The sequence below is a fragment of the Bos indicus genome, chromosome 15 (genome assembly GCF_029378745.1).
Source record: "Bos indicus isolate NIAB-ARS_2022 breed Sahiwal x Tharparkar chromosome 15, NIAB-ARS_B.indTharparkar_mat_pri_1.0, whole genome shotgun sequence".
Classification (NCBI taxonomy): Eukaryota; Metazoa; Chordata; class Mammalia; order Artiodactyla; family Bovidae; genus Bos; species Bos indicus.
Genome location: NC_091774.1, coordinates 42,403,646 through 42,429,273, shown reverse-complemented (window position 1 = coordinate 42,429,273; position 25,628 = coordinate 42,403,646). Strand labels below are relative to the sequence as shown.

Here is a 25,628-nt window from a genome sequence, read left to right as displayed (position 1 = left end):
TTTAACTCTCCAGACCAGTGAGGACTGCAGATTGCCGCCCCAAGGCAGCAAGCCAGCAGCCCCTGCTGCTGGGGGCCTTACCAGGGGAGCTGGGAAGAGATGGGGCTGCTGACTCCAGGTATGTGGCACAGGAAGCCTCACACTTGTACCAAGTCCAAGACCAGTGCCCCCAAGAGGAATTGCCGGACAGGGCTCCTTGGCCCTGGGACTTGTGCTTTCTAAGAGGGTTTTCAGTGTCCCTGTAGCAGAGGCCACTTGGGCGGTTTGCCTCCTGGGTGAAGGAGAGGAAGAGGCCAGCAGAGGGAGCTCTGGCCCAAATGGGAGCCACAGGCCAGGGCCCTTTACCTGTTTCTTTAGCCAGCCGCCCACAACCGAGCAGCTCTCAGGACCCTGGCTTGGGGTAGTGGTGGGGGCTGGGGATGAGGTCAGAGGCAGGGCAGTGGTTAGTGAAATGGGGCTTCCAGATTCTTTCTACTTTGCTGCAGAGAGAAACATGCAGGGGTCTGGGGGTGGCCTGTTGCCTGGGCCTGGCCTCTGATGCCCAGAAGCCCAAGAAGGCAAATGCCTGACTGGCTTCCTTGGTGTCACTCCACGCTATGGAGTCATGGCTGCCTTAGCCTGTGGTCTGGATTGGCCCTCTGGGGAAGGAGGGCTCAGGTAAGGATTTCTTTTAGTAACCTCTTTTCTTCCTCACATCCAGGGCTCTCTCCCCCCATCTCTGGATGCCACCCCCTCTCCCCCAGTCATTCCCTGCTTAGGGTGGCAGCCTCATGACAGACAGTTGTGTCTGGTTTGATGGCCAGTGAAAGCTGGGGACATCACAGATATTGGAAGAAATTCACAAAGAGGGAGTAGCCCTTCCTGGCTGGGAATGATGGATTTGAGGCCCTTTGTTAACAAGCAACAGGGAGGAAAACTTAGGGGCATGACAGAAAGAAAAGCCATCCCATCCTTGTCTGTCCAAGGTGACAGGGCACTCCATCAAAGGCTTCTCGCTCATAAGGCATCGGCTCTGGCTGGAGCGGGGAAACACAGCCCAGCACTGAGGGCCCATGTACCCCTGCCTACACCCACTTTCCCCTCAAAATGTGGCTTTGTGTGGCAGCTACTTCCCAACTGACCTCGCCCGAGTGAGCGGGCAAAAGCCCTCAAAGATGATATTTATGCAGAGTGCACAGCCCAGCGGGCCTGGCTTATCAGGGTGGGGACATTTAGGGCTCTACAAGGCCCACGTCTGGGCCAGAGCCACCCCAGCTCAGCCCAGCGGTCCTCAGCCCAGGGTGGGGACCTGCACGCACAGCCCACCCCAGGAGGCCCCAGAAACCCACCTCACGAAGCTTGGTCAGTTTCTGCATCCGCACAGGCTGCACTTGTATCTGAAAGTCTTTGAGTCCGGGCGCCTTGGCCAGCTTGCTGCCAGCTTTGCCTGTAAAACGCTTCTCTTCCTCAGCCAGCGGCAGCTTGGCAAGCACTTTCTGCAGCCGGGGGCCGGGTTCTTCGGGGCCGCTGTCCCAGGACACTCCCCGCAGCAGGGGCGGCCGGGACGTCGGGGGCCACAGCTCAGCTTTGGAGCCAACCTTGGACCCTGCGGGCTCTCCAACTGTACTCTTCCCCTGGGAGGCCTGGGGAGCCACCCCCCCAGAGCCCTGGGTTGGACCTCTGGGCAGAGGGTTGCCCTCCTTGGCTGTCTTTGCCAGCGGCTTTCCCAGCTCGCTCTCCACGGGGCCAGGCTGGGGGCTGTTAAGGGCCATCTTCCCACCACTGCCTGGGCCAGAAGCTGGGCCCTTGGGTATGGCCTCCGGGCGCTGGAGGGGATCGAAGTTTTCCTTTTGTTCTATCGTAATCTCTTTGGACTTCTCAACTGTGGGAGAGCGGGGAGTCAGCCTGCCCTGAGACAGTTTTCTCTGGTCATTCTGCTTCCGGTCAGCTAGCCCTTTGAGGACGTTCTGAAAGAGACAAGGTAAATTTGGGACCCCGGAGGCAGGTTGGAGAGAAGAAGGGTGAGTTCACTTCTGCTGTGGGGTCTCTACCCCACAGACTCTGCTAAGGGGACTACACGTAGCGGGTGGGCTAGGTAGAAAGTGAGGACTGCAAAGTCACATCTGAGCCAGTAAAGGGAACCTACAAACAAGCTGGAGGTTTGTAAAACAGACAGGACAAGGGGACCTGCCATTCAAAACCTGCCAAGAACTTCCCGAGGGTTAGGAGCTGCAGAGGACAGTGGAACGGAGGGCAGCATGGGGGCAGTCACAAGTTCTGGCTTTGACTCAACTGCCCCAGATTCTAGCCCTGACTGCCTGTCAAGGCCCTTAACTCTTAGGGCCTCAGATTTCCCATCAGGTTTGTAAAGAAAGAAAGAAAGAAAGAAAGTGGAGTCGCTCAGTCGTGTCCAACTCTTTGCGACCCCATGGACCCCGTAGCCTAGCAGGCTCCTCCGTCCATGGGATTTTCCAGGAAATAGTACTGGAGTGGGGTGCCATTTCCTTCTCTAGGGGATCTTCCCAACCTAGGGATCGAACCCAGGTCTCCTTCATTGTAGACAGACTCTTTACCATCTGAGCCACCAGGGAAGTCCTAACTCCCTGAAATTATATGCAAATGTATATGTGCTGTTCATGGGCTGTATGTATTTTTCTGGGAAGAGAATCCACAGCTTTCAACAATTTCTCAGAGTTCTATGATCCAAAAGAGGCTACAGATCACTGAATGAGGTGATTCTTGCAAGCTGATATTTTACTGTTCAGAAGTTCTAAGATTCTACATTCTTTCATTTCCCAGGGAAAGCTGCTTTGTGAGGCGCACGTGGGTCTGTGTGGGTATTTGTGTGGCTGTCCTGTGTGTGCACTGACACTCTAATAGAAGACTCTGTCCCAGACCCAGTTCTATTAATAGATGAGATTATATGCTATGCTGCCCTTGACACCACCTTGAGCAGTTGACTCTGAGCAGATGTGGGACTCTTCCTTTGCTCATCAGCCAAGATAAAGTTTTCCGGGTGACCCCCAAGAAGAGCCTCAACTAGGGGCTGGAGCTTCCCTGCAATTTTCATGCAAGCTGACTGGAACAGCAGACTTGCCCAGCTTTTGCTGGGTCCAGAGGTCCCGCAGGTCTCCGGCAGCAGCCTGACTGGGGCTCTAGGGCTATGAGCAGGACCACCATGGAGGTCATCCCCACTAAATCCCACCTCCTCACCCCTCCTCCTCAGAATTCTAGTCAACTCGGGGCAGAGGAAACTTCTAGCCTCCTCAGCCTGGACCTTCCACTCACGCACACCCACTGGCAGGCTGCCCAGGGCCTAGCCTTCTGGGACACCGTGTCTCCTACACTCAAATCATCCCAGTTGGGCAGAGCTCAAACTCACAGACTCTCCAAGGTGAGGTGAAGGGACTTCGGCCTCATCCCCCTTCTGCTGGAGAAAGTAAACACGAGTTAGCCAGCCACGTGAAGAGACCCTATCTCCTCTTGAAACACCCTCAAGGAGACCCTACAGTGGTGTCAATGCCTCCCCCACCCAGAAGCCCCACCCCCAGGGGGTCATAGGGCACCTCTCAGGAGTTAAGGGGTAAGAGAAGAGACTAGCTGGCATAGAAACCCCACAGCAGCCCCATTACCTGTGGCGGTGCTCCGGGCAGAGGGGATGGTGGGCCACTGCACACATCCAAACCTAAAATAGTCCAGAAGCTGCTGAGTGATGCCCAGCGCCCCCAGACTCTCAGCTGTCCTCCCCACAAGATCCTCCCTTAGGTCCCTCAGGCCTGGAGCCAGTGTTTGTTGAATACCCCTCACAGTGCTGCTCTACAGGGAGCCCTCATCTAATCATCACAGAAACCACATAAGCAGGCTGGGGCAGAGGGAGAGCAAGGCCACACAGCCAAGAGAGTCAGCACTGGGCTCTGAACCTGGGTGGCCTGGCCTGAGCCTGAGCTTGCCCTGCAGCTCTGACCAGGGCAACCTGCTCTCCTGGGCACCTCACTCCTTCCCTGGCTGAGCTTCAGTTATGGCTCTGAACACAGCCTCATGAGGGGAAGCAGTCAAGATACAAATTGCGGCCCAAGTAGAGGCCTTTGCAGTAAGCTCTGAGGTCACCTCTCTCCAAGGCCTCTCTGGACAAGGGGCCCCAGTCACAGCTCACTCCCACCACCTTGCACGCATCCTCACCCTGGGCCAGGCCCACTTCCACGTGCTAGCTCGAAGCCCTGAAAGAAAGCATATCCTCCTCTGAGGCCGCCCAGCCAGGCCCCGGGGGAAGGGGCCAAGAGAGGGTCCTGATTGGGAAGCCCGCAGGATGGGAGCCCTGGGGCCCAGGGGAGGGACTGAGCCACCACCCAGCAGGAGGAGCCAGGGCAGGTGACTTCCGGGGACTGGACCTTACCAGGCGGCGTGGGGACGGTGAGGGAGTTGCTCTGAGAGGACGCAGGAGAAGCTCCGGGGCTGAGGTTTGGGGAAACAGCTGTGGAGACACACAGATTGGCCAGCATTAGTGAAGGCTCAGGACTTCAGTCTGACAAAGACATCCTTTCAGATCGTCTCACCCTTGGGGACCGGGTCTGCCTCGTCGGGTTCACAGGCTGATTCTCAACTCTATACAAGGCCCCTGCCATAGCCTAACCCCTCCCTGCCCCAACAGAGGGGGCACTGAGGTCACTTAGGGGTGACAGACGGCAATTTGGATCTTACTCCTTGGTCTGCCTGGCCTCAACCCAAAGTACCTTCTAGAAACAGAGGGCCTGGCATCGCTTGGCAGGTATAGGTCCAAAGGCTGTACCTCTTAGGCTTGTCAGGATGCCCCTGATTTTAATTGCACCCCTTGTCTCCTAAGTACATTCAGACTTGTCTAACTGACCCAAATTCTTGCTCAAGAAAAAAGAGTGACTTTAGCCAAAGGGTTAACAGGAGGATTTCAGGGTCCAGGAAAACCTTCTAATCCAGAAATTTCATAAAAACACCAAAGACCACCTTCCCTTCCCCTTAGTAGCTAGGATCCTTCCCAGGGTCTCCAGCTGGAGGTCAAGGAGAGGGAGCCCAGTGCCGGCCTCTCCTGACCTTCGCAGAGGAGGTGCCCATAGAGCAGGCCTCCTGGGGATGGTGAGATGCCATACAGACCTGACTTGCGGGGTGGCCCAGGGGTCTGTGCACACTGGCATCACAAAAGGGTTTCTCTTCTTTCAGGGTTCAGGGACTGGGGAGCCCAGGTCAAGTTCACCAGTATCATATGGGCTAGTATTTCTTGGCAAAGCAGGAGGACACAATGGTAACATATAGTCCCCCAAAACTGAAAGGTAAGAGAGTTTTCTGGGCTAGAGTTGCGTATTTCAGAGCTTCTGATATGGGGCAAGATGCTCTCCCCTCACAGGATCCTCTTCATGAGGCTCAGTCCTCCTGGGGCTTAGAGGCCTGGTGGCAGGTGCTTTGAGGGCACCGCTCAGAACCAGGGCTCCTGCTACAACTGATGCCCAGCCCTCCCCACCCCCACCCTTCAGAGGGGCTCAGAGCGGCCACCTGGCCTCCTACCTGGTGAGGACTCTCCGGGACTGCTCCTGGACTTCCTTCCACGGCGGGTCAGGAACCGCTCGCTCACCAACTTGGCTTCCTCCAGTAGCGCCAGGTTTTTCTTCTTGTCCTCCTCTGAGATGCTGATGTCTGGCAGCTGGTCATTGACCAGGTCAATGACGTGCCCTGCAGGGTCTGCAGAGGCAAGTGAGCTCCAGGTGAGACCCATGGAATCCTTGGTCCCTCAGGGCCTCAGCCCTGCCCCCAACCCCAAGCCCCCAGCCCACAGATGCTGCCCAGAGTGGACTCGGCCAGCCAAACTTCGGCCCAATTCCAGGCCCCGGAGAGGGCTCCGAGGGGACAGACAGGCTCCCTCAGCAGGCCTAGCCCCACCAGCCCATGGAGTGGCATGCCTTCTGCCACAAATGGCCATGAAATCCCCCATGAAATTCCCTGTCCTAACTTCTTCCATCAGGAGCCCCACCCGTGCTGTCTGCTCCCCTAGTGTCCTTCCTTTGGGTCTCTGTTCCTTTAACGAGCCAAGGACACAATTCTATGGCTACCTTCCATCGTTTTGCCCTCTATTCACACTGTTCAGCCCTGTGCTGTGCTAAGTCGCTTCAGTCATGTCCGACTCTGTGTGACTCGATGGGCTGTAGCCCACCAGGCTTCTCTGTCCATGGGATTCTCCAGGCAAGAATGCTGGAGTGGGTTCCCTTGCCCTCCTCCAGGGGATCTTCCAGACCCAGGGATTGAGCCCGTGTCTCGTCTCCTGCATTGGCAGGCGGGTTCTTTACCACTAGCGCCACCTGGGGAGCCCCTCTATCCTTATTCTATCCTTCTCCAAAACTTACCCCTATTCTTCTCCAAAGCTGCCCCTTCTCCAGGAGACTTTCCCTGGGTGAGTGGTACCACCTCTCACCCAGCTGCTCAGAAACATGAGAGACACTCCACACTCTTTCTTCTTTCTCAGTCCACCCAGGTCCCACCAACTCATCATCAAGTAAATATCCCTAGAACCTGTGCCTCATCGCCATTTTTGCTCATCAGCTGTAACTTACTTGCTCAATTACATCAGCACCTCCCAGGTCCTTTCCACCCCCGGGTTACCTGCACCATCCCATCCTCTGCTGCCTCTCAGAGTGACCATCCCGAGAGCCTCCTCTGACCATGCAGTTCTCCCGCCTCAGCTCAGCAGGAGTCCTCATGGTCTCCAGGGTAACATCAGATACCCAGCTGGGCCCAACCGCTCTTCCTGATCCCACATACTCCTCTCCTCCAGCCCCTCTGTGGTGAACGGCTCCCGCTGTGCCTCTCCAGCCTCCTTTCCTCCTCCTTCCAGTCAGAGCTCCCCAGTCTCTACTGGGTGAAGCTCACTGGAGTCTCAGTCATGTTGGGAAATTAGGAAGGAGCTAAACCCTGTTGCCCACCTCGTCTCATGTACCAGTAATGGAACTGTGTACCATCCTCAGCCAGCCAACAAGCTCAGTCCCCCTGGGTGGCTGGCTCAGAGATGGCCAGGTGAGGCAGTGAGAGGCAATTCTGAGAAAGGTGTTGGGTATATGGGAAAGAGGAACTCTCTTTTCATTGAAGGGGTATAACTTGCTCATAGACATTTTCCCAGAAGTAAACCAACACACAAGAGAGGAGACTTGGGAGAGGAGATGAGATGATTGCTCATGACCCAGCGTGAGCACCTGGGGTTAGCACACCCCGAAAACACAGACCCTGGCTTTTATTTTTATTTTTTGGCATGAAGTAGTATAAGCTGTATTTCTTATACATATTTCTTATGTAGTATAAGAAGTATTTCTATGATGTGAGAGTCCTAACTAATAACCACAGCAAAGCATTCAGTTGCTCTGTTAAGGTTCCTGTTCCCCAACAATGTTGCTTCTTCCATCCAGATGACCTTTCCTCTTGTCCACCTCTCTAAGGCACAACTCAGGTACTCTCCCGTCTGGAATACCTATCCAGCCTTCCCCGTCTCTAGCCAGAACTGGTCCCCTTCTTGACTCAGTTTCCCTAACACTTCTGTGAAGGACCTTGCCACACAGTGTCTTGATTCTATCTGTTCACTTGTCAGTCTCCTCACCGACAGTGAGTGACATGCAAGCAGAGACCACACCTGTATTTGTGATGGTCCAGAGCAGGCTCTGAGATACACTGCGGAAGGAGAAGGTGGTTGGGGCAGCCAGCCTTGCAGCTAAGCACACACCTACCTGGATGTGGGCCTTTCTAGCTGGGGGCAGAGTGCCTCACCCAGCCCATCTGTCTCCCTTTGCCTCAGCTTCCTCTGTATGCCCAGGACTTGTCTTTTTACCAAAACAAACTAAAATCAGATATAATACTTCTGGGCTCAGACACAGAGGGCTCATCGATTTTGCCCTGTTGGGCTTCTAGGGACGGACTTATCTGAGAAACAGGAGTGGGGAAGCTGGCCAAGCTGCCAGACCTCAGCCTTCCTACTCAAACAGACCTTCAGCTGGACCTCTACCTCTAGTTGCAGAAATAAGAGAAATCAGCTTAGCCCTTACCCACAGAAGTCAGTGAAGCAGTGGAAACCTTCAAGTGTCGGTGAGAAAGCCTCCTGTGGGGACTGTGGGCTCTGAAAGACAGGACAGAATCACCTTGTTAAGAAAATTGGTCCACAGAGCATGTAAATAGGTGTCTAGATGCTTGCCTATGCTTTCTAAGTCATCCTAGATCATGGCTTTCAATCTCATCTAAGCTTGGGATTTGGTAGAAATACACATTCTCAGGCCCCACCCACCAACAGGATCAGAAACTCTGGGGATGGGGTCCAACACCCGGTGATTGATTGAACAAGTCCCATCCTCCACCACCAGGGGCTTCTGATGCTCGCTAAACCACTTCCCTGAGGAGAGGTAACTGTTTATCAGGGCTCAGACTCTGAGCATCTAACTTGCAGAAAACTCATAAAATGTGAATAATTGCCTGGTAGAGATGCAGATGATTTCTGTTGGAGAAAAAAGATTAAAAAAGTAAGGTTTCATTGTTCCGTGAAACATTAACCTATTTCATATCTAACTGAAGCAATCTTATTCCAGCTTTCTTGTCCTCCTCACTGAGTATATTAAGTATGTCCATTTCTTGTATCCTCTTTTGAACCAGCTTTGTATTCCTGTTGGCCCCCCACCCCCATTAATGAGTTAAATAAATCTTTGACACATAAATCTTTGACACATGCTCATTACATATCTGTATTAGGGTTATCTTCATAACTTTTTGGAAATTATACTTAGGCCATCTCATTCTAGGTAGACAAATGCATGAGGTAGTGCTGTGTAAGACAGGCAGTGACATCTCTGTGCCTGTGAGCCAGTATTCCTCCCACGAGGTCATCTGCCACACAGGCAGAATACTAGTCAAGAATCCACATCTTCCAGGTCTGTTTGCAAGTATATGGACAGATATTACAGGAAACTCCCCTGCTATGACTTGTGCTTTTCTTAAAGGTTAGCCAAGTGCAAAGATCTGAATCCAGGAGAGAAAATAATATGGGGGAAAGGGAGATAATGGAAAAATGCCATGCTCTCTCTCTCATTTCGAAAAACCGTTTGGTTTTATTTCATCAATAAAATCATCAAGAAAGAAGAAAAGATTTATTTAAAAAAAAAAAAAAAGAGTTGTCTAATCCCACATGCTAGGAAGTAGTACCCTTTATTGCATAGATTAGGCACAGAGGATGTACCTGTTGACCGGGTTTTTGTCAGTTTCTCCTTCTGGTGAACTGGCATCCCCAGTCAGGATGATGGTGGGTGGACTGCAAGATATTCCTGTGGTGGCAGGGTCCTGGTGATTTAGAACAAGAACACAAATGGAGTTAAGCTTCCAGGAGCTGGAACCTTTATTCCAGCGTCATGATACCAGAGCCTTCTTGAAATGGGCCAAAGGAAGTTTATTTGGATTATCCAGAAAAAAGAAAAAGAAAAAAAGTTTCTCCATCATTCACCTAGCTTAACTTGGTCTATCTTTTATGCACTAAGATTAGGAAGCCACAAAGCAATCCCTGGTTATTTCTCACTGCTGCTGCTGCTGCTGCTAAGGCACTTCAGTCGTGTCTGACTCTGTGCGACCCCATAGACGGCAGCCTACCAGGCTCCTCCATCCATGGGACTTTCCAGGCAAGAGTACTGGAGTGGGGTGCAATTGCCTTCTCCATATTTCTCACTAACAATGTATTAATAGAAAAAGAACAGTGGAGTCCTCAGGCTGCAAGCAGCCTGCTTGGGGAAGGATGCAGGCCAGCAGAAAAGGTGGCGACATATGTGTTCCTGACACCCAGTGACAGTCCTCCATGTGGCTGATGTGACATTTCAATAAAGTGATTTGTTCCAGGGGTAATGGAACATGGTGTTTAACTTTTATCTTTGTGAAAATGTTTATATAAATAAACAAACATTTCTGAAATAATAACAAAAGTTACAGGCCAATCCTTAAATTTTTGAGATAGTTTGCAACTACTAAGCAAAATAGAACAAAACTTCTCATCATCAAAATGAAAGTTATTACACTGCAGATTGGAGCAGCTGTAGTGAAAATGGTATACTGTTATGCTGCTAATGGCTGTGTGAGTGGCAAAACCCTACGTATACAAATGTAACATACAAATGTGTATGTTCCAAATATGTATAATAAGTACTTGTTGAGTGAGTAAATGAATGAATGAAATAAAAGCATGCTGTATAGGATATACAACAAAATTCATAAAGATACATGTCAACCTGTGGATCTGGAGATAGAAATAGGACCAGTGAACAGGAACAATAATGTCTTTGATTTCTCTGCCACCTGCTGTCCCAGTGTACCCACCTCAGAATTGTTCCCAGTTATATCTGGGAAACTCTCTGGGGGTCCTCTTTATGACCCTTCATCATTTTCCTTCTCCTTGCCCTGCTCTCCCACACTGGTGTGTGCTGTTCCAGCCCTCTGCAAATGCCCTACTCCCCCTACCAAAGGCCTGTCTCCCCATGCTCCTGAGCATGTCACACCACCTACAATATCAATGCAGCTTCCTGGAGCTTCAGAGAAGTGGGTCCCCACAGCCACTTTCTGTGGAGGTCATGTCCTTCTAGAGTCCCTGGAGATTAGTGCTCTTACCTCTACTGGCCTCGATGAAGCCATGGCCTGGGGGCTGCCCTCACAGAGCCAGGCTGAGCTGTGTTCTTAAGTCCTTGGCATGCAGGAGTTGGCTTTTAGCAAGGTGGGGAGGAGGCCCTCTCTCCTTTTCACATTATTCTTTCTTGTCAAGTGGGTACTATACAGAGTCATCTGGACTTCTTGATTCCCACAACTTTTAGTGAAACCAGCTCTTCCATTTTCATCTGCGTCTATTCCCTCCCTTAGCCTCAAACATGAAGCCAGGTGAGCTGGGGAAGAGTCTCTGAGTCCAGCCAGGGAACGCCAGATCCCTGTGTTCCACGATCTTTCAGCAGGAGGGAGCTGTAGTGATGAGACAGGGGGAAGCCCTCAGAATCCCTGAGCACATGGAAGGAAACTTCAGACAAGGACTCTGGCTGGGTAGGAGTAGGAAGCAGCATTGCCTTTTTCCTTTTCCTTTGGAAGACTCACACCCTCAAATTTCTGCTCGTCATCCACTAGTTGTGTGTCCTCGGGCAAGCTACTTGACCTCTCTATGCCCCATGATAACTCACAAGGCTGATGTGAGGATTAAAAATAATGTTGAGAAAGTACCTTAGCACAAGACTGATATATAAATAAACAGTCATACCACTGTCAAATCACTTTTCTCTCTCGCTCAACAAACACATTTTAGTTATGCATCATGAGCCAGAAGCAGTTTGAGATACAAAGACCCTCATGAGCTCACAGACAAGCAAGGGATACAGAGAAGTAATTCATACTGATAATACATATAAGGTGATAAGGGATGAACCACATTCTTTGAAAGCTCAAAGGAAAGCAAAGCAAACTCTCTTATGAGGGGAGCTGGAGAAGACTCTCCAGAGGAGGGGACATTTAAGCTAGCTCCTAAGGGATGAATATGAGTTTGCAATACAAAGATATTAGAGGAGGGACCTCCCTGGTGGTCCAGTGGTTAAGAATCCGCCTTGTAATGCAAGGGATGGGGGTTTGATCCTTGATTGGGGAACATAAGATCCTACATGCCATGGGGGAACTAAGCCCACAAGCCACAACTAGAGAGTCTGTGTGCCACAACGAAAGATACCACATGACTCAGTGAAGATCCTGTGCTGCAACTAAGACCCGACCCAGACAAATTTAATTAATTAAAAGTAAGATATTAGGGGAGAGGTTTTGGGCAAAGGAAACAGCATTAGTAAAAGGCATAACAGCACTAAGGATTCATGAGGGTAGCTGGAGCATAGACTATGGAGTAGGTGAAATAACTTGCTTACTCTTCCCCCACCCCTTTCCCTCTCTCCCTCTCTCTGTTCCTCCCCCCAACCCAGCTTAGCTCCATTCATGGTGTAGATTGTTTTACCCCCCTTTTTTTTAATGAATGACACAAAAGTTTTCAAAAGTCTTAGAGTCTAAGAGAGCGGCCAGTCTGTAAACTTTTGCACATTATTACACTTTATTCTGTCTATTCACCCAGCAAACATTTATTGAATGCCTACTATGTGCTAGGGCCTACGCAGACAAAGGTGAACCAGGACCTCTGAAATACTCCGCTCCCCCCAGCTAGCACAGTGGGAGGGGAGTGAGGTAGAAGTAGCCTCCTCCTCACCGCTACCCATCCCAGGTAGGGTCTCACCGGTCCAGTCCCGTTGGGTGCCCTCAAGGTTGACGCTGTGAGGTAACTGGTCTCCAAGGCACTGGAGGAACTGTTTTCCAGTGGAGTTTTCCCTGACTCCTGGTGAAAGTGATGAATATGAGTCACTATCCAGAGGTGATTGTCATCCACAGGGTTGCTGGTACCGTCACCCAGAGGAAGGTCAAGGGCAAAGATTCCCACACAGAAAGGCAGAAACGAGCTCCTGGCGGCGAGTGCCAAGTGTGTAAATAAAGACTGCTGCTGCTGCTGCTAAGTCGCTTCAGTCGTGTCTGACTCTGTGTGACCCCATAGATGGCAGCCCACCAGGCTTCCCTGTCCCTGGGATTCTCCAGGCAAGAACACTGGAGTGGGTTGCCATTTCCTTCTCCAATGCATGAAAGTGAAAAGTGAAAGTGAAGTCGCTCAGTTGTGTCGACTCTAGCGACCCCATGGACTGCAGCCTACCAGGCTCCTCCATCCATGGGATTTTCTAGGCAAAAGTACTGGAGTGGGGTGCCATTGCCTTCTCCAGTAAATAAAGACACACACACACAATTTGAAGTTGCTTAAAAGCCAGGAGGCACAAAGCAATCAGGGAGAAATCCTCTAATCCCCTGATGGAATGCCCTGGAAAGTCCTCATGCTCTCCTTCCAAAGTGTACAAAATATACACTAATAAAATCAAATTGTTCTCTCCTTAATCAGCTCACAGAAAGCTCCAGGCAATATCTAATTTTCTGCAAAACTGTTTTTGTGGAACATTTAGTCTTGTGCTGGCTGGGTTTCACTTTAACGGGGGAGTCAGCAATCAGGAGAGAGTGTGGGAAGATTCCAGAGGCCCTGCTGGTGAATTCTGCCAGGTTTTAATGCCGTGTAAATACTCATCCTTGCTCCCGCTCTGAGCTGCCAAAACAGAAGGTAGGGCCTCAAGAAAGCTTGTTGGGCGGCGCATTCAAACAGAATCTACCAGGCAAGTTCCTGGCTCCAGGACTTCAGGACTCAGGCTCTGGAGCCACACTAATTCACGATACAGCTTTTCACATTAGTTGTGTGACCTTGGGCAAGTGACCTCACCTCTCTGTGCCTCATCTATAAAATAGCTATCTCACAATATAATTACAATTCCACAGACTGATGTAGAAATAGGATTGCCAGATAAAATACAGGATGCTGCTGCTGATGCTGCTAAGTCGCTTCAGTCATGTCTGACTCTGTGGGACCCCATAGACGGCAGCCCACCCTGTTACATTTGAGCTTCAAATAAACAACAATTAATTTTTTAGTGTAAGTAGGTCCCAAATACTTACACTAAAGTATTCAGTGTAAAGGAGCTCTGAAGGTAAAGACTCTGCCTTCAGTGCAGGAGACCAGGGTTCGATCTCTGGGTCAGGAAGATCCCCTGGAGAAGGGAATGGCAACCCACTCCAGTATTCTTGCCTGGAGAATCCCATAGACAAAGGAGATTTGCAGGCTACATTCCATGGGGTAGCAAAGAGTCAGACACAACTGAGTGACTAACACACATGTCCCAAATATTGCATGAACATAACTATTTCATTTGCTAAGTGTGGCAGCTCCAGACGGTAAGCTTGTAGAAGAGCACCCGGCAGCTAGTAAATGCTCAATAAGTGTCAGATGTTATAGTCTGTTATTGGTACCGCTGGGGCTAAATTAATGACTTTGGAATTTGGTTTGGAGAAGACTGTTGTTCTTAGTTTTGCATCTATACGAACTTTTGGAGTTCAGTTAGGAGGACCTTGCACTTCTGGTCATGGAGCCACGGAATATCTTCCATGGGACACCCACAGAATCAAGTAATCAAGCACTCCCAGGGAAGCCTACATCAAAGGCCTCCTTCACCTGGCTCCACTCCCTCTCTCACCACCTGCCTCTCAGACAAAGTAGAGATGACTCTTACCTACAGAAGAAGCAAAGAAACAAACATGGATAGAAGGAAGTGACAATTAGTCCCACCTACTGCCTGCAGGGCCCTGCCCCAGGCACTTCCTGTGTGTTTTCTCATAATCCTTCCCGCATCTCTGAGGATGAACCTCAGGACGCCCACGAACAACATGGGGTGAGAATGTCTCCTGATCTCACAGAATCGTGCAGGGGAGATAAGACGACGAAAGCAAAAGCCCTGAGTGTGAAATAGGGGATTAATATGTTTCTTTTCTTTCTCCTTTTTTCACATTTCAATTCCCACTTAACCAACAATAAAAACCAGACTGTCCAGGGTTGCATAACCCTGGGGAAGAGACAAATATCAGGCCTGTTGGCCTTCCTGCCACACACGCTGGCTGTACAAGTTGTCTCCAGGTCTTGGGTCTCACCTTCCCTGATTTCTGGTGCCCTGCAAGCCTCTGACGTGCCTCTCTTATTCTTCCAAACTGTACCCTACCCAGTAAGCCCCTTCCTCCAGGAAGCCCTTCAGGCTGAATACACAGCTGGAGGAAAGATAGCAGGGGCACCCTTCTCACCTTCCAGGGCCCAGCCTCCCCAGGGATCCGTTCCCCTTCCCTGGAGTCAGCCGAGCACTGCGGGAGCTGGGCCATCTCCCAGCAAGCTCGCCCTTTAATAAGCCAGCGGGTCACATTTTGTTCTCTTTAAATAAGCCTTATAGAAACATTTAAATGTTTATTTCGCTCATAAATTCCCAAGAATGCACCACAGTTTCCTAACTGCCTGGGCGCAGGGATAAATATAGGCCAGTGTCACAGACGGGAATATTAGCTTCCTTTCCCCCATGTCACGTGACGAGCCCTGGCTCGGAAGCTCTGAGCAGCAGACCAGCCCCAGCCCAGGCAGGAGTGGGGAGTTTAGCTCCTGCGCTGGGACCCTGGCAGCGGGTCTGGGAGAGGCCTGTGCAGGCAGGCAGTGTGGGGTGGTGAAGTTGGGAGGTCTACACTGCTCGGGGACCTCGGGCAAGTCACTTAACTTCCCTGGGCTTCCTGTTCTCAAACATTAGTTGGAGCAAATAATCCCCATTTTCCAGGCTGGTTTTAAGGGTGACAGCGGCAGTGAGGGTAGTGACAGAGGGCGGGCACTGCTGTAGCTGTGTCCCCAGGCCCCTCTCTCACAGCCCGAAGGGCAAATAAGGACTGTCTCTGGAGAGGACGGCCCTGGCCGCAAAGAGGATTAGCACTCCCGTGACAGGATAAAAGGATTCTCTGGGGACTTCCAAGAAAATGATTATTCCAGCAATGAGTCCTAAGAGCATGGGAGAGAGCAGAAGTGCCTCTGCTGAGCTCGGCTGGACATGGGGCTCCTCCCTGCCAAGCGTGGAGGATCAGATTCTGGCTCCCAAAAGGTTCCCCGTTGCCCGCTGTGTGGATTTCCCCGTCACTCACGGCCTGCCCTGCCTCTGTAGATCCTCTTTCCGGCCATCGTCCGGTCTACTCCTAGCAGTCTGGGGTCGTTGCTTAGTTGCTATGTCTTGTCCGACTCTTTGCGACCCCACAGACTGTAACCCGCCAGTCTCCTCTGTCCATGGGATTTCCCAGGCAAGCATTCAGGAGTGGGTTGCCATTTCCTTCTCCAGGGGATCTTCCCAACCCAGGGATTGGGAACTCCTGCATGGGCAGGCAAGTTCTTTATGGCTGAGCCACCAGGAAAGCCCCAGTCAGGGGTCACCCACCCCCCAGATTATCCTACTTCTTTGTCACAGTTTTTATTCTTATGCCATCAGCCTTTGAAGTGTGAAAGTGCATAGAGTGTCTGTTAGCCTTCCTCTGTCAGGGAGGAGGGTATCACTCAACCAGTTGGCCATTCATCCATGATTATCTTCCATCCTTTCCTCCTCCTTCCTGTCCATCTCCTCCTCCCTTAAGTCCAGGCATTTAATCATCCATACAGCCAATTATGCACCCAGCCTATCACACAACCAGACATCCCTAAGCTCTTACATATGCAAGAGCCTATGCTGAAGGTCGGAGAGACACACATAGCCCCTGACCCTAAAGGAATGCAACCTGACAGGGTACTCAGAGAAATAAAAAAAAGACAAGCTACTCCATTGCTTATAATAGGACCAATAATTGTAATATACATTCCTGACCATCTGCAATAACCAACATTTCTAAAGCACTTTCAGCTTTGTCCTGGACAGTTGCACAGCTATAACCTCACAGCTCTTACTCTCTGACCCAAACCATTAGAAGCCATCCTGATAGAACAGTCCTCTTGACTCTTTCTGAGCTTCTCTTCCATAGAGGATGGGGCGTCAAGCACCTACCTCCCATGCCTGGGGTTTCTGGTGTCCAAGACACTGGATTTACTGCTGGGTAGGACCAGGGAAGGAGGCCAAGGTGGTGGGAACACCTCAGCAGAAATGGGTTTGAATCTCCACTCAGCCATGACACACCATGTGGCCTTTGACAATTATGTAACCTCTTTAACAAAAAACAGATAATAATAATGTCTACTTTAGGGGTTCCCAGTAGATATCTCCAATGTCTTATACATCAGACTCTAATGCTTTACTGACAGTTTATTTGAAGATGCTTCACTGAAGATCTGAACTGAGCCTGTTTCTGCAAAGGGCAGGATGAGATAAGGATGAATTCAAAATCTTCAAGTGGAGTATTCAAGGTACTCCTCAGTTTCTGGTGGTTAGAGTGTACTTCCTTGTCTCAGTTTCTCATCTGTAAAATGAATAATAATCATACTGATCTCCTAGAATTGTTGATGTAAAATGCTTAGAGCACTGTCGGTCACAAAGGCAGCACAGTAAGTAAGAGGGTTCTCATAGGGTTAGTTGGGGAGGGGGTCCTCCCCACTCTACACAGTCCTTACCAGTTTCCAAGTATTTAACATGCATTATCTATTTCGCCTTCATCTCATTCCTGACAAAGGATTGATTCTTTGAGTCCTGAACCCTTTTCCCACCAGTGTAGAGCACACATTTCTCCAGGGGCCTCCACTGGGGTATAGATGGAACCCTAGCCCACTGACCAGTGAGTACAGGGTCCGAACAGCCAAGAGGAGGCGAAGTGGAGAGTGAAGCTGGCAATCCACCTTACAGAGTCACATGTGTTAAGGTCTAGATATTTCTGGGGATGGCATAGAACAAAGATCCTCCAGTTCCTGATCAGAGAAGGTCATGAGAGCAAATCAGATCAGAGAGACTTGTCATTCAACTGTAAATCCACAAGGAAGTGAACTCCCTGAGAGTGGGGCCTTGGTTGGTTAGAGCTCAATAAACGCTTGGCGAATGAATTCAATAAACATTTATTGAGTAAATTAAACTCAGTTCTATATTTGCTGAGTACCTACCACACGTCAGTGAACTGCCATCCCTTTCCTGTGTACTCAAACTCCACTGCATTGCAATGGGGTGTTTTCTGGACTAGAAAGAAGAAAAACCATGATTCTAGGCCTGTTTCTCAGCTACGAGCCATGAGGCAGTGAAATTCAGGCCTTGTTATTTCTTCATTATATGACTTTGGACAACTGGCTTAACCTCTCCAAGACTTACTTTCCTAATCTATAAAACGGGTACAGGCATTGCTAACTTACAGGCCATTATAAAGGCCACCTGAGATCGTGAGTGTAAAGAGCTTAGCCTAGAACACAGTAGGAGCCTCACATGTTAGTTTCTCTCCTTGCATCCAGCTATAACACCTATGTGCTCTGAGATTTCCAGTTTCCTGGGGATGATGATCTCTGTTCCCACAGTGGCGTTAGAGGATCAACAGCAGTGATGCCTGTGAAAACTTTTTAATAGACCATTTTGCGCTGCACAAAAGACTGAGAACTTTGTTGAATACTAAGTGAAGTTGAGTACTTTACCTAGCACTGGCTATATATTATCCTGGTAGAGTCAAGTCGCCTAGGTTTGGGTCTAGGCTCTTACAATCAAACCCCTTAGCTGTGTTGCCCAGTGCACCTTGCTTTCTTTTCTGTGCTTAAATTCTTCATCTATAAATAGGAATAGCAGTAATACCGACCTCACAGAGTCAGTGTGAAAACTAAATGAGATAATATAGACATAAACCTAGCAACATGACTGGAATTGCCTTAAAAGTTAGCTGGTGTGAGCGGCTATTACTGGAACGCTCAGCTTATAGATAAGGAAGCTGAGGCATGATGAATAACCCACCCAGGGTCACACTCAGGGATGAAGCGCAGGCCCCCTTCACTCTGCCACATGGCGAATGTTTCATGTTCCTATGAAACAGAAGCATTTCCTGTGCCTTCCGGAGCTCCCTGGCTGCTTGGGGAACCCTGCTTGGAATTCTGCTCTTCTAACAGGACAGCCATGCGGGATGATGGTAGTGAGTCTGGATGTGTCTCTTACTACGCTAAGCAGGGAGAGAGTTCCAGGTTTGTTATAGTGGCAGCTACCAGGCTATCCAATTCTGGGCCAAAAGATGGGGAGACCCCGCAGCTTCATGGTCGGAGGTTCTAGGAGCTCCACAAACAGATCCTTTCTTGTTAGGGCTAGATGCAGAGGGCTGCTTTTCCAAAAAACACTCCAACCTCATTTTCAGTTAAGTAATAATTGGGGCAAGGATACTGCTGGTTAGTTGAGTGCCCCCGTGATCATGTCAACCAGATGCTGCTGTATGTGAGGGTTAAACATCAGCTTCTGTCTAGAGGATCAGAAAGTGCAGTACAGTAAGTCCCCTACATATGAACCTTCAAGTTGTGAAGTTTCAAAGATGGGAACGTGTATTTGCACGTAAGATCACGTTATTTCACGCATCTAGTGTACTTTGTTCGGAGAAGGCAATGGCTCCCCACTCCAGTACTCTTGCCTGGAAAATCCCATGGATGCAGGAGCCTGGTAGGCTGCAGTCCATGCTAAGGGTCGGACACGACTGAGCGACTTCCCTTTCACTTTTCACTTTCATGCATTGGAGAAAGAAATGGCAACCCGATCCAGTGTTCTTGCCTGGAGAGTCCCAGGGACGGGGGAGCCTGGTGGGCTGCCGTCTATGGGGTCACAGAGTCAGACACGACTGAAGCGACTTAGCGGCAGTGTACTTTGTCTCGTGCACGCATCCTCTACGAGCAGCTACGCTTTTGTGTACTTTACTGTACAGCACTGTATGGAGTGCAGGAGTACAGTAGCTTTATTTCAAGCCCAGGATGTCCAAAAGCATAAAAGCTCATTATGTTCTGGGCTTTTTTTATGTATTACTGATGTGAAAAGTATTATAAACCTATTACAGCACAGTAGTCTACACTGATTGTGTTAGCTGGGTACCTAGGCTAACTTTGTTGGATCTATGAACAAATTAGACTTACAAATGCATTCTCAGAACAGAACTCCTGCATACGTAGGGGACTTATTGGATCAAGTAGATGCTCAGGGAGGCCTGGACTGAGAGGAACACGTGTGTGTGGCCTGAAGAGGGAACAGCACCGTGGCCTGGGTTTCTAGGGCTCAAGACACACCCAAGCGCGCTGTTTTATCGGGACCACGCTGTGGCGCTTCAGGTTTGTAAGGTGGTAAGTTCTACGGGGCCCAGGTTGGCTGCCTCTGACAAGTGGTTTTGGGAGCAGAGGACAATGTTCCCTTGGTCCTAGCACCCCTCACAGAGGCCCCAGTGCCAAAGCTGAGAATGCTCAGTGCAGGGCATAGACCAGGAATGTGGGCTCGGGGGCCAGGCTGCCTGGGTGCAAGTCCTGGGCCTTTCACTTACAAGCTGTGTGACCCTGGAGCAAGGTGCTTAACTATGCTGTGCCTCAGTTTGCTCAGCTATGAGACGGAACTGATGATGCCTACCTCATAAGGCGGCTTTAAAGTTAACTGAGTTAATAGAGTAGTAACCCCAACAAGGTCCATTTGGTCAAAGCTATGGTTTTTCCAGCAGTCATGTACAGATGTGAAAGTTGAACCGTAAAGAAGGCTGAGTGCCAAGGAATCAGTGCTTTTGAATTGTGGTGCTGGAGAAACTCTTGAGAGTCCCTTGGACAGCAAGGAGATCAAACCAGTCAACCCTAAAGGAAATCAACCCTGAATATTCCTTGGAAAGACTGATGCTAAAGTTGAAGTTCCAGTACTTTGGCCACCTGATACAAAGAGTGGATTCACTGGAAAAGACCCTGATGCTGGGAAAGATGGAAGGCAAAAGAGAAGGGGGCGGCAGAGAATGAGGAGATGGTTGGATAGCACCACCGGCTAAATGGACATAAATCTGAGCAAACTCCAGGAGATAATGAAGGACAGAGAAGGTTGGTGTGCTGCAGTCCATGGAGTTGCAAGGAGTCAGACACACTTAGCGGCCGAACAACAATGAAAAGCGTAGTACCTGGTAGCACAAGGTTAGCTGTTCTTACTGGCTTTATGGATAATGGAGAAGTGCGGTAAGGGAGTGATTAGAGAATGGTGATCAGAGTGATGCTGGAGGAGATGATGTGAAAGATGTGAGGTCAGCTTATGAGCTCACACTGACCTGCCCCTGGGGCCTTCCAAAACCCCTGGAGGGGGATAGGGATGAGATCCAGTGAGAACTGGGCTCTTATAGTTAATATGAATGTCTCCGTACTTTGAGGTTTGTAAGGTCCCTCTGAGGAGGCCATGCAGTTCCAGTGAGTGGAGTTGCTAATACGGCTGTTGGTCACAGGCCTGGAAAGGGCTGATGTCCTGGTTACACTGCCTCTAGGGCCTGGGGGCAAGTCTGGTGCCCCACAGTGAGGCAGAGACAGGCTGGTATGTGTGGGGAGGGGTTGGAGGAGGCTCTGAAATGTGCCATGGCATCAAAGCCTGGAGGAACTGGAGACAGAGAGGCTCTAGGAAGACGCAGAAACCTCCTTCATGCCTCTGTGGGTCTTCACCCACAACAGGCCGCTGTGATGACAGAACTGAGGGAGTCGGGGGAGGCAGGCTCCAGCCTGACCAGGAAGCAGAGCTGCCAACCACGCACGGGTCCACCCCAGGGACTTTGGTCCAGTGGGTGTAGGTTGGCAGAGGAATCCAGGGGTAACAAGCTCCCAGGTGACTTAGACCAGGCAGGATTTTGCCTGTCTTTGGAGGAAGGGGCTTAGATGTGACCTGAGATCCCTTCCAGCTCTGTCAGTCTGTGATCCCATAGACTTGTATCCTCACAGCTTCTGTTCCTGCCAGAGCCTCTTGGCTACCAGCTCATCCCTTCCGGCCCTTCCCTGTTCAAAGGCCAACCCAGGAAACACTGCTCAGGACACAGCCTTACCAGAGGGCGTCGCCAGGAGGCTTTAATTCTTTGTGCATTTTGATTATAGCTTCTGCTTGGGATCTTAAACAGTATATCTCTCTGTCTATCTGTCCAAGTCTGTGCGTGTCTGAAAGTGTGTTTAGGTCTGGCATGTGTATGAGTGTTCATGTGCTTATGAGTGTGTGTGTGTATGTGTGCGTGTGCAGAAGGAAAAACAGGATCTTTTGTGTTTTTGTGTGAGACGGCCTCAGCTAGTGCTCGTGTCAGCGATGGCAAGTGGGGGCTGGGACCTGAGGAACCAGAAGTAGGGCCGGACCCCGGGGAGCCGTAAACTCAGAAGGATGGTCTGTTTTTGCCTGTTTCACAGAGTGGGAATTCACACAGCACCAGGAGTTCCAGCCCAGTCTACCTGGCCAATCTTGCTTCCCCGGCCTCTGCTGCTCTGAGCGACTCAGGCTCCAGCCCCCAAGGCTCCAGTCTAACTCTCAAGACCTGTCTCCTGAGGCTGCGGCTGTCGGAGAAGCCCCATGTGGGTTGTCTGATGGGCACTGCAGAGGAAGATGCTCTTTACTTAGGATGCCTCTGGGTTTCTGGAGGACTCAGGGAGGCCCAGGGCCTGTCAGTCAGGGCAGAGAATAAAAGGATACTGAATCTGATGTGGCCTCCAGCCTGGGGTCTAACCTGTCCCAGCTCCACAGTCCCTCAGGCCAAAGCAGGGCCTCAAGGGCTGGGCTGAACAGACAGGGTCCAAGAGGCAGCCACTAACACTCACCCTGGGGAAAAGACGAGGAACCAGAGGTGTGTAAAAGTTAACAGACTCAACACCAGGTCTCTTGACCAGCATATGGAAGAGCTATGACTTCAGCCCAGGTTGGCCTTACTCCAGAGTCCATGTTCTGAAATCCTGTGCTAATGGGCCTCTCACAGGATCCAGGCATCCTGGCTCCAGCTCACCCGGGTTCCTCATGGGTCCTTCTCCTGATAGACTCTGGCACTGCAGAGGCTATTGAGGCCCACAGTCTCCTTATTTTCTTATCTCCCCATGAGCACATAGAGGATCTTCAGAGATCCTGAGGGCCCAGGGTGTTTGTTGTAGAAGTCTGGTTTGGGAAAGTGAGTTTGTGGAGGCTGGAATCTGGAGTTTCTGCTGCTCAGCTGGGGCTCTCTGACCCTCAGCTGTGTGGTGAGCTCCTGGCACCCTATCCCTGTTAGTTATCCCTAGAAATTCACCCTCACCTCTGACCCAGTGAAGTTACACCTACGTGTGGTTTGAAGCCGTGATGGGGAGAAAGGCCAGCAGGCTTTTGTGCCACCTGGTCTTGCGTCTTGGTGGAGGTTTGAAGTGTCTTTTAATTAGAGAGGTTTGAAACCAAGAGGAACTGAACTCAGTGTTAAAAGGATCTCTTCTCTGAGGTTGGAGCTGTGTCTCTGCCCATCTTTCATTAATTTATTTTTTTAGGAACACTTGAATACTTGGGGAGCAGGGCATGGCAGCCATTCAGGGGAGTTGCCCAGGATTCAGGTGCTAGATTTTGCATCAGAACCTGTCTTAAGGGCACTATCATTGTGAGTAAAGTGGACAGGGTCAGGGATGACCACAGCAAGAAGTGATCCAGGACTGAGGGGTGAAGATGCTAAGGGAATAGAATCTGGGAAAGGGAATGACCTGAGGATTGGGAGCAGATTGGAATCCAGATGTGTTTTAGTCTAGCTACCTAGGTGGCTCAGTGGTAAAGAATCCGCCTGCCAATGAAAGAGATGCAGATAATAAGAGTTCGATCCCTGGGTCAGGAAGAGCCCCTGGAGGAGGAAATGGCAACCTGCTCCAGTATTCTTGCCTGGAAAATTCCATGGACAGAGGAGCCTGGTAGGCTACAGTCCAGGGTCACAGAAGAGTCGGACATGACTGAGCACACACACACAAGTGTTTCACTTTGTGTTGTACTTCCCTTCTTTAAACTCCGAGATTTCAGTAGATTAGCAAACTTTTTGTTGGGTAAACCTTACAGTCACTGTTGGTAACACTTTGGGGGAATTGTCCACACGTGATTAGGAGCAGCAGCAGGAAAAGGGCAACAACAGAGCACACAGTTTGGGGAAGGCTAGATGTCACCTGCAGAGGAGTGGAGGAACAGTGTGGAGCCACTGAAAGGAGCTGGACCGCAGCACCCACCATAGCCCAGGACACTCCTGGGAGTGGGGCTCAGTTAAGCCCTGGTGCCTACGGCCAAGGGCATGGGGGCTTGGCTTACTGTCATTTAGAAATTCAAGGGCTCTCCAAGGCTGCCAAGTCCTACAGCATCTCAATCCTAAGAGCTTGGGATGTGGGGATTCAAGAGGCTGTTCTTTTCTAATTATCTGTTCTTTTTATTATCTTAGTTCCCACAGTTACGATGTGAAAAGAAAACAAATGTCATTATAACATGAAACTATTCACTAAGAATCTGCCCACTTTTCAAACGTATCAAATTAATGCCAGCTCATATATCCTTCCCTTACTTAACAAGTATCTCTCCCTCAGTCTCAGGGACATTTGGAGAACTGTCAGATACAACCGGATGGATAAGTTCAGTGCAAACCAACTGCAAAGTTCATCAAGTTCAAAAGACCACGTCGGAGACCTTCACATACAAGATCTTAGATCAATGAGGAGCTCATGGAGTTGGACCAGTTAACAGATGAATTCAAAATTATGAGGATGATGGAAAGATAGGTTCTTCATGAGGGAATATTGAGGGATCGAAAGAGGTCCTTAGGAAAAGGAATGAAGCCCTTCAATATTAAACAAGCAGAATCTCTTAATGAACGTGCTATAAAGTAAAATGTAAAGGTTGTGACATCATGTGAACAGATCGCTTCACTGGCATAGAAAATATGTAATACAAAAATCAACATACTTGATTAATTCTCTGTTCCTTCTAAAAATTAGCATATAAGCTATATTTTGTAATATGTACGGTTAAAAGTTTATCTTCACAATATCATTTGTACAGTTAAACCTCAATGAAACCTTTCAATCTAGTTTCATCATTGCCTTTTTTATAATAAAATCTTACTGAAACCCTTTTTCACTATTTACTAAGAAACTTTGATCTTCATTTTAAGAGGATTCAGTTTAAGTGACCTGATGCTGGTGCCCACAGCCCTGACAGGACAAGGCCCTCCATGCTGGTGGTTCTCCTCCAGGTATCTCTCCATCCTAGGAGGGCAGTCTGACTTCCCAGGAGACCTCAGTCAGACACAGCCCAGGAGGTTCCACTTTCAGGGTATGTGGGGGCCAACTCAAATGACCTTTGTATATGTATTCCTTGGTGTGGAAGCCACACACCTTCCCCGGGCCCCCTGCCGCCTGCAAAGGCTGGTGGCACACCCTATGGCCTCAGCCCAGGGCACTTGGCGTGGCCCCGGCCAGGCAAGCTGCAGGAAGGGAGGCACTTACTTGGCCGGCCGGGCTCTGGGCTGCCTGTGGCTCTCCGGGGGGCTCCTCGTCCTCGGGAATGTGGGGCATGGCAGCCTCCTGGCGGGAGTGACTGCGTGTGCCCGGAACCTCCGCTGCGTCAGCCCCAAAGATGCTCCAAGAGGCCTGGGCTCCACAGGCTGAGGAGACGCCAAAAGGACAAGTCAAATCCAGTCCCATCCCTGACCCACGCCGGGTCCCATTTCCAGGAGCCACAAACCGCAGAGAGCGCCTGCTTGAGTTTACAGCAACAAGGGCTAAAATAGGCGAGCAGAGGGCATTTGGAATTGCATTTCCTCCTGCTCCTTCGCTCTGTTTACAAAGTCAGAGGCGACCTTAGAGATTTTGCATCTAATTTAGGCTGTACAGGAAACAGCCATCCCAGAAGGGTGCCTCGAACGCCTCGAAGCCATAACCGATGGAAGATACTCCAATGGGAGCCAGACTTGTGTTTGCCAGCCATTTATTGAGCAGCTGGGTGTTAGGCATTATCTAGGAATGTTACAAACATCACCTAATTTAATCCTCACTCTGTAGACATTACTATTTGCATTTTATAGATAAGAGAAATATTTGGAGAGTGGAAGCCACTTGCCCAAATCATACAAAGACCAAGCTTTTGAATCAAGATCTTCCTGATTTGGAGGCCACTATACCTTACAACCTTGCTTGGTCAGATGCGGGAGGAGGAAGGGATGGTGGTTCCTGAGTCCTGCCCCATGCCTCACCTCAGGCCCTTTAGCAGCAATTCTGATCCTCAGTTGAGGAACAGCCCTCA

General features: G+C 50.0%; 1 protein-coding gene across 7 annotated transcripts in view; it reads right to left on the bottom strand.

The window, feature by feature from the left end:
- IRAG1 (inositol 1,4,5-triphosphate receptor associated 1) overlaps positions 1 to 25,628 on the bottom strand; it is a 125,956-nt gene that overhangs the window by 52,498 nt on the left and 47,830 nt on the right. For 2 of the 7 annotated variants that reach the window (XM_070803681.1, XM_070803677.1), the window contains 7 exons: positions 9,206 to 9,306; positions 8,028 to 8,098; positions 5,512 to 5,685; positions 4,373 to 4,450; positions 3,612 to 3,664; positions 3,362 to 3,409; positions 1,329 to 1,946 (listed from right to left, as the gene is read on the bottom strand). In XM_070803681.1, the coding sequence (XP_070659782.1) occupies positions 1,329 to 1,751 (423 nt within the window). In that variant the 5' untranslated portion in view covers positions 1,752 to 1,946; positions 3,362 to 3,409; positions 3,612 to 3,664; ... (2 more) ...; positions 8,028 to 8,098; positions 9,206 to 9,306. Of the gene's footprint in view, positions 1 to 1,328; positions 1,947 to 3,361; positions 3,410 to 3,611; positions 3,665 to 4,372; positions 4,451 to 5,511; positions 5,686 to 8,027; positions 8,099 to 9,205; positions 9,307 to 10,614; positions 10,957 to 12,253; positions 12,353 to 24,832; positions 24,991 to 25,628 lie in introns of those variants that run through there. The other 5 variants (XM_070803678.1, XM_070803680.1, XM_019975371.2 and 2 more) reach the window with 5 other exon arrangements.